At 39.6% G+C, this 9,063-nt stretch overlaps 1 protein-coding gene across 1 annotated transcript in view; it reads left to right on the forward strand.

Moving 5' to 3' along the window:
• Window positions 1–6,937, forward strand: part of FDX1 (ferredoxin 1) — a 33,417-nt gene extending 26,480 nt beyond the window's left edge. The window contains exon 4 of the mRNA XM_026505798.4: window positions 2,751–6,937. Within this exon, the coding sequence (XP_026361583.1) occupies window positions 2,751–2,865 (115 nt within the window). The 3' untranslated portion in view covers window positions 2,866–6,937. The remainder of the gene's footprint in view (window positions 1–2,750) is intronic.
• Window positions 6,938–9,063: the final 2,126 nt, after the last annotated feature.

Genomic DNA, 9,063 nt, shown 5'->3' on the forward strand with positions numbered 1-9,063 from the left:
ACTTACTGTTGTGCCTAGGTATTTGCCAATGATTATTTCTAACCTTCAGGGTTTGGTAGTATCGTCACCATTTCATAGGTAGGAAAACAAGGCTTAATTAGGAGATTTGCTTAAGGCTGCACAGCTAGAGGATGACAGAGCCTTGATTTGAATCAGTTATGTTGGGCCCTAAAGTCATTGACCTTGTAGTTCTCTGAACTGAAAACCAACCCTTAGGAGTAAAGTAAACACACCCCCCCCCCAGGGTATTTCCACCTTCGAGTATATATGGCAAAGAGGGCTGGAGAACATACCGTCAGGGTTTGCACATGTCAGAATTTTGTGGAACTCAGGGTGAAATCAAGGCCGCCTTGCGGTCTGTCTCCTGGTCTGGAGGTATAGACACTTTCTCTACTGGGTGGACCTAGAGCAAGGGGGTAGAGGAAGGAGGGGAGAAAACAGCTGAAGGGCGCCACTGCCTTGCCTTCCTGGAGCCACGGTCCCTGGGTTCCCATAACACACTTCCTGTTCTCTCACTGCATTTACTGTAAGCTGTCCCTTTTCACTGACAGCCGTTTCCATCTCTGTCTCTAAATTAAAAATGCCTTGGAGACTGCAATTATCTTGTCTTTATGTGAACACCAGGAATAACCAGCAGTCTCTCTGGGACTCGCCACAGTCTAGATGAATTGTTCTAAATTGGCTCGCCACGTTTTCTGTCCTGCAGACAGAGCTAAAGGCATAATTGAATACTGTCAAGACTATTTGTAATCAACAAGTAGGAATTACTGGTACAAGGCGATTTTTTCTATCAGAAGTCAGTATTTCCCCTGGCTATACTTACTCCCTTGCTCAAAAACTTCCAAGTGGTCCCTCATTGCTCACCAATTAAAGCCTAAACCTCTTTTATGGGTGTTCAAAGCTGTCTGTGGCCTGGCGGCCATTCTAGTCCATCACCCTCCCTGCATAGTAGCCAAGCCAAGCTGAAAACCCATATTGCCTCAAATAGCCCTTGAATCCCTGTTACCTTTGCCTCAAATGCCTTTCTCCTTTATCTTTTATTAAATATTACATCCTCCCCATCCTTTAAAGCACATTCTAAACACCATCTCCCCTGGCCAGAAGTAAGTGCTTTCTTCTTTCTTCTCAGACCTTCTGGCTTTCTCTCTCTGTGGCATTGGTCACAATCTCACATGTTAATTATCTGTGAATGTGTCTCATCTCGTCTGTTTGATTGAAAGTTCATTCCTTCGGGGCGCCTGGGTAGCGCAGTCGTTAAAGCGTCTGCCTTCGGCTCAGGGCGTGATCCCGGCGTTCCGGGATCGAGTCCCACATCGGGCTCCTCCGCTGGGAGCCTGCTTCTTCCTCTCTCACTCGCCTGCTGTGTTCCCTCTCTCGCTGGCTGTCTCTCTGTCACATAAATAAATAAAATCTTAAAAAAAAAAAAAAAAAAAAAAAAAAAAGAAAGTTCATTCCTTCATACTGGTATTGGTAATGAATTCCCACAACAGTCCTGTGAGGACCCTGCTTATTCTTCATCTTTAGGATTAGGTTAGGAAGCTAATGTCTGGCAGGGTTAGGAAATGTGCCATGTGCACTGCTGGATTCCGGACCACTGGCTGGTCGGCTCTAACCCGATGCAGCTTCACTGCGTCCCTGGCACCCGGCACGTAAGCGTGTTCAGTGATGGAAGTGAGCCGCCATTCTTACGTGTACCCACTGACGTTTAGTGCTCAGTGAATGCTTGATGGATACATTAATGAAACCAAGACCTGCATGCCATATGCCGTCAAATTGTAGACAATTTGTAACACTAATACATTTGTTTTTATGCACCTCAAAGGAAAAAGCACTGCTGATTAAAATACTGGTACAGAGTTATCACTTGATACTTTGTGCATATTAACAGAACTATTTATACTTATCTAGACATAGGTTTGTACATCACTGTTAGTAAAGTAAAATATAAATAAAATAAAATTGGTAGTAATTCTGAAGAAAAAAAAGAAAATGGAATTATAGTTATTCTTCCAATGACAAATATTTGCTTTACTAATACCAAATGTATGTCCTGCTATGTATGTTTCCTAACTTTCATAGTCTTTTTGGACTTATTTGAGTGGTAATTAAATTCATACATGTAGTATGAACACGCTTGCCGTAACTCAGTTGACAAGACACCCATCAAACATGGTCCCCGAGTTCGCAGCTCTGATGGGACTGCCGCCTCCCAGTGCAGCTGTGATTGTAAGGTGCCATTGATTTTGAGATGCATCTCCATTTCAGAGATGTTAAAAATGTGGCAAAAAAGAGGCATCTGATAATTGATGACTTAAGTCTATATTTCCAAATTTCTTAAAGGTTTTAAAGAGGGTAGCTTTCCTTTATCATCCATATGGTTTCAAAGACCAGGGGATTGATGAATCATTCTCTTGGTGTTGCGCAGACCTCTGTTCTCTTCTTCACTGTCGTGCCTTCTGATTGTTTCATTGCTCATCAGCCCTTTCACCGAAACACAGTAGTTGTAGGAGATGCTGGAGACTGAAGACAAAAATGCTTCGGCACACCGCGCTTTGTGTTCCGTTTCACGTTTACATTTCCGTGTAGCCTCTAGTTTTGAATGGGCTGGGTGTATGCGTTTCAACGTAATGGAAATTTAAAAGGTAAGTAAATCCTGCACTGCTTTGCGTAAGAAAATGTCCTGTCAACTGCATTGCCTTGTGAATAATACATACTTAATCCTAAACCATACTTCTCCCTTTTTTATGCAGATCTCGGTTGGGCTGCCAAATCTATTTGACAAAGTCTATGGACAATATGACAGTTCGAGTACCTGATGTGGTGGCCGATGCCAGACAATCCATGGATGTGGGCAAGAACTCCTAAGCTAGAATAAATTGGAATATTTTCACAAAATTTTACCTATTTTTATAATTATTATTTCTTAATGTAATTACATGAGAACACGGGTGGAGGGGTTTATTATTATGATTAGCTTTACCACTTTAATTAACCCTACATACTACTGCATTTTGTAGTTCTGAAAGTATGCAGTCTTTATTTTGGTTAACTTATAAAAAACAAATCAATGTTAGAAATATTTAATATTATAGAACCTTACATATTTTGCCTTATGTTTGTTTAGCAACTTTAGCAAGATATTTTCACATAAATCTTATGCCTAATTACCTGTAAGTTAGGTTAAAAAAAAAAAAGGTATTATTTTCCCTGTTAGATGTGGGTGAAGGCAGAAATCTAAAATGGCTTGTGTAGAGCCATAGAACAAATGAGAAAATATGTACCAGAACCCATATCGTCTTACTACAAGTTACGTGTTCAGACTGACACTAGGGAAATTATGAATATCTTATTTATAGCAATAATTAAATGGACAAAACTAATCGCTCAGTAAACCGCTTCATTTCACAGATTGTTATTGCCTTCTAAATAAATATTTCAGAATTTTGATCCAGTGAAATGTGTCTGGACTTCCTCACTGCTTGGTGGCTGGTGTCTGAGAGCCAGCGCCTGCGAGGGAGCTCATGCGCCAGGCGGAAGCTGCATCCTTTCAGTGACTTAGTTCTGGAAGTCGCATAGCGTCACTTCTGCCTGTTCTTTTCATTAGCAGTGAGGCACCGAGTCTGGCCCGTCATTTGAAGAGAGGGTGTCAGAGAAGTTGCAGACGTGGTTTAAAGCCACCACAGGAACCCCTACTTTGAGATTAGCTTACTGGCACATTACTGCCTGAGAAGACTGGCCTTCTAACTAACAGTGTTCTAAACGTTTCAAGAAGGACTGGATTTCACTCTTACATTGCATTTTGAAAGATTCTTGTGTCTTCTTTATTATGATGGTTCATTGGTTTTATTCTATAACTCCCAACAGTTTTCTTCCTGACAGTTGGTTAAAATCAGAGAGAATAATGGTGGGTTCCCTTTCAATGCTGTATAATTTTAGTTAACATTTCTCTGCATTTTGCCATCAAGAAAGGCAGCTTCCTTTGGCATAATAGTATATATAATTGTTGGTTACATGCTAACACTTAATATTGTATTTGGTTTTCACAAATAAAACCAACCTGTAATTACATAAGTAATTCAGAACTGCTGAATTAGTTTTTCAAGTGAACGATTCAAAGATTTTTGAAAGGCTTTTGCCTAACTTTCACTGTGAAAATATTTGTCTAATTTTTGTCTTAAAGGACAGATTTCTTATTTTCTTTATAACTATTTAAATATCATGGTGATCATGTGATTTCTGTTACAGTCATTTAGCATTTATTAGAACAATCACATTTTGCTTAAAAATTGTTTTCAAAAGGGGAACTTAGATTCATTATATGTTTTTCCATCTTTTTCTTCTTTTTTACCACTCTTTTAATTGCTTTTCCTGCTCTTAAACTCCCTGAAATTTTGTGGTAAACCACATTTTGGATCAGAATTTGTTAGATGGATTTCTTATTTATAGGATAACTTATCACTCTATAAATTAAAAAATAGTAATAATGTGTTGTATGTACATTTCTAAGAATAGTATATGAAACTTTATTCTAAGTGTAAACTATTCAAAAGTATTCAAACATTAACACAAACTTTGTTTCCTATTAGAGAAATATTTAAGAATAGAAATATGATGTTGGTTAAGCAACAACAGGATTCTTTTCATGTGTCAACACATCACATGATATCAAGTTGTTTTTATCAGATTTTCTTTTGTTTATAAGTTTCTAGAAATTTAAAAATTAGAAAACCAGCTGGCAGGAGGAAGACATGATCACTTGCAGACACAGAGTGGTTATTTCAGAACAGAAACAGGGGGTTAAAATATCATTTAAATCTACCAGAGGCCACTGAGGAGTGAAGTGGATGGGAAAGATGTCTGTCGTGAGAGGTGTTACTTGGCAGAAACTGTCAGTAATAAATCATCAATCAGTGCCTTCATTCCTCCTTCCTTTTGACTCTCATCTGCCCATCTTACCACCTGGGTGTATTATTTGTCTTCTAATTTTTAGAGTTGGTTTGATGTTACAAAATTAAGCAGAGCCTTCGCATCTTTCTAGTTCCCTTTGTCTATTGGCCGTTGCTGAAACCATGACCCCTCAGCTTGATTCACCCAGTGGTCTTTATCCCCCATCTGCCCAAGGCCTCTGCCTCAGACTGCCCTTCAGAGCATTTCCTACACATGGCATTATGCAGCCGTCTGACGTGCAGCACTTACTACAGGAGTCCCCTGATAGACTAAGCTTTTTAAAATAAGGACTGGGTTGTGTTCAGCTTTGTAACTGCAATGCCTATCGCAGCATTTATCCCACAGTAGGCATCTAAGAAATACTTGAGTTAAACAAAACTTGGTCTTATAAGGAATATGCTTCCAGCGTCTTGCGCTGTGGCAGTCTCCTGTCATGGATGAGACTGCATGAGCTCAATATAGGCCTGAATACTGAGCCTGCCTCTCAACTCCCACCTTAAAAGAAATCAAGACACATAGGTTTTCCTGAGACATCAGATAATTTCCACTGTATTAAAAATGATCGTTCAACCTGTCATCTTTTTTAAACATACCTTGAATGAAGTATTTTTGAATAAGCCAAAGTCAGGTCCTTCTGCTGGTCTTAGATCTTACAGGTAGGTAGTTCTTGAAATACAAGTGCTGAGATCCTATAGGTGGCACATGGTCTCCGTCCCCTTGCGTCATGAGACGCCGTGATGACCAATCTCCAAATGGGCGCTCCTCCATCTTGGGAGTGTCTGCCATCATGTATTTCGGAAGGCCTCAGTGGTTTCTCATCAGCGTTGGGCTTCCCATTGGTCCTAATGAGGATTCCTTAAGGCAGTGAAAAAGGGATAGGTAGTTAGTTCACAGACTGTTTTCCCAAACCAAGCAAACCAAAGACTGAGAAAAATTGAGAAACACACTCTCCTAAACAGTTTTATTTTAATGCCCTATCTTTAATAGAGTCTTACTTTGTTTCTTAACTGAACTCCAAAGACTAAGTATGCCTCAGAGAGATAGCAAGGTAAGTTCTCCTTTGCAGTGAGGGAAAAGCATGGGGTTTATTGTTTGAAGACCTGGGTACTGTTTAAAAAATTATCTAAAACTTGGAAATAAAGCAAAAAGATTACTGCAGGTCACTTTAAAGTGTACTTAGAGGATTGTCTAACTGGGCACCCAAGGATCACCTGATGTTCTAAGACAGGGGTATTAGCAAACTATGTTCTGTAGGTCAAGTCAAGCCCACCACCTGTTTTATGTCGGTAAGCCTTATTGGAATGCAGCCATGCTCATCTATTCCTTGTTGCCTATGGCTGCTTTCATTTGACAATAGCAGAGTTGAGTAGTTATGACAGAGACCAAATGGCTTATAACACCTAAAATATTTGCTATTTGGCCTTATATAGAAAAAGTTTGCTGACCCAGGCTCCAGGGAAGTAACTTTGACTTAGTACTTATTAGTGATTAGGACCCAGTCCCTCTAAAGTTAGATTATTTAAAAAAGATTTAATTAATTAATTAATTAATTAATTTAATTTGAGAGAGAAAGAGAGAGAGCATGTGCGTGCAAGCTGGGGGAGGGGCAAAGGGAGAGGGAAACAAGCAGGGTCCCAGCTCAGCGGGAAGCAATCCCAGGACTCTGAGATCATGACCAGAGCCGAAATAAGAGTTGGACGCTTAACCGACTGAGCCACCCTGGTGCCCCATCCAAAGTTTGATTAAGTAATTTAGAGGAGATTGTTAAATTGCAAAGATTTTCATTTTGGTAGAAAAGGTAACAGAGTTGCGGTGTCTTGCCTTGTCGGGCATCATCCTGTCCTATGGCTGCCTGTGTAGACCCCCCCAGCACTCTTCCTCCACATGTATGTGCACGTATTAGTTTTTTGTGTCCTTCTGTGAATCAGCTTTGTCATTCTGCTGGTCCCCTCATTAAGGAGTTTAATAAATCTTTGACGTGTGCTCACTGTGTATTTGTATGACATTGCTTTATAATCCATAGAAAATTATACAAAGACCTCTTGAGGTCTATCTGTGCCTCCTCACGAATATTCCATCTTGAGGCAGTCACGCCTCTGGCTACATACCTGGTACTAGAGATAATTATACCCAGTACCTAGGCCAAACTACTCTCTCATCCATGTAATAATATCCGTTAAATTAAAAGATGTGTGTAAACATTTTTAACTGTAAAGCACTGTGTGGAGTGTAAAGTGTTAGTATAAAGCCCTGTGAAACTGTGATTGTTGATTATCACTTCTTGACAAAATCTCCACCTTAGGCAATAAAGCAGAGGTGAAATTCTTATTATGTAGGAATTGCAGACCGGGGCTCGATTCTTTGACTTTCCCATTTAGAAGAGTTATTTAAAAAAGCAGATGTATACAGGCATTAATCTTAAGCCTAACTGGCCATCTGATGAATGCACTAAAAATGTTAGTGCTTTATTGTAATCTTTTATGTCAGAGAAATAGTCCATTGATAACCACCTGTATTAAATCCTCAAGAAGTAGTGATGAATTGAAAATTTCTAGCCTGTAATAACTACAAAAGGAAGCAGATAACAATACAACTGTGAATGTGGGCTGGAAGTAACTCATTGCCTTTTTATTGAGAGAAAAAATAAGGCACAATTTAATAAAAGTCTAAAAGAAGGAAAGTACCTGTCGCTGAAAATGGAAATATCAATTGTTTACTTTTTAAAACAACATCAGTTCTTTCAAAGCACACAGCTCCTTGTAATACTCCAAAACACACTGCCACATGGAAACCTGTTCTGAAAGGGAGAAGAGCACTCTACCACGATCAGCTTACCCGTCTCCTGCTAAATTGAGATATACATAGGAATTTAAATATATTTTATTAATCAAGTTAAAAAAATTTTTTTACAATATATTTCTTGGTAGCCCATTCTGATTTTTTTCAAGTATGATCATTGACTATATTTTGCATGATAGATAAACCATTTCTTGCGCACGAGAGAAAACACTTTGGAGAAATGTTTTAATAATCCCGTAAGGGTTCTGTTTAACATAATTCTGCTACAGGGAAATCGCACGTGCTGGCTGCTCAGTTTTGAGCTGTGTCCTGTACAACCAGGTGAAATTGCCAAGAGGATTCCCATGTATACAGTAATTTCAACTGATGTGGTCTATTTAAGATCAGATTTGAATTATAAAATCAAAAGTGACAGTTCCTGTGGTTTTTTATTAAAATCCAATCTCTTTTTTTCATGTTATATTCCAAATGCCGTCAGTATCTGGCACATAGTAGGTGGTCAGTCAATATTAGTTGAATTTTTTTAAATGAATCTCCAAGGAGAAGACTGACTGGCTTGCCCACCACCGTTTTCCAAAAGTTCTCTGGGGTAAAATAGCAGGGGCTTGTGAGAGGAGACAATCCCGGGTTAGAGTTTTGGATTAATAAGCATAATTATGTTAAAAGAGTCACTAACCTAAATAAAGAAAAGCAAATAGGTTCTATACCATCGACAGTTTCCAAGGTTAAAGTCTTGGGTTATAGCTCTTATCAGGATGATGAGGAGACAAACTTTCAAGTGTTTTTGAGTCTTCGTTACTTTGGCCAGACAGCTGAACTCTTCAGAAGGACGAGATGATTATTTCTTTTGAGAATGCTCCCAGACTGAAAATAAAGTGCTCATGTACCCAGCAGGGGGTGGGCATACTTTGACCTGACGCCCACCTCTCCAGCTTCTGCTTGTGTGTCCTGCACAGGGCGACGCTCAATGATCAGACCTTTAGAGTGCGGAGGTTTCTTGTATTGTAAAGGGCAAAGAGAGTGTGGCCCTAGAAGCTGACTTTTCTGGCTTTTTCTTCTATACCAGAGACTAAAATGTTCATCTAACTGTGGCGCCAGCTCTCGGCTAACCAGCTGGTTGCATTTGTGTAGGAATCATGCACAGCCTTGGAGCTCTGCCAGAGTCTCTGTGAAACCCCATCCTTGGGGGGTTGGAGCCTCATCTTGATGTGGTTAATGTGCACACCTCAAAATATCCATTATCAAGCCCAGAATACATGCCAAGCAGCAGGATAACAGAACTTACCACAAGGCATTAGATTATAAAACCACCTGTTG

Source organism: Ursus arctos, unplaced genomic scaffold (assembly GCF_023065955.2).
Source record: "Ursus arctos isolate Adak ecotype North America unplaced genomic scaffold, UrsArc2.0 scaffold_22, whole genome shotgun sequence".
Lineage (NCBI taxonomy): Eukaryota > Metazoa > Chordata > Mammalia > Carnivora > Ursidae > Ursus > Ursus arctos.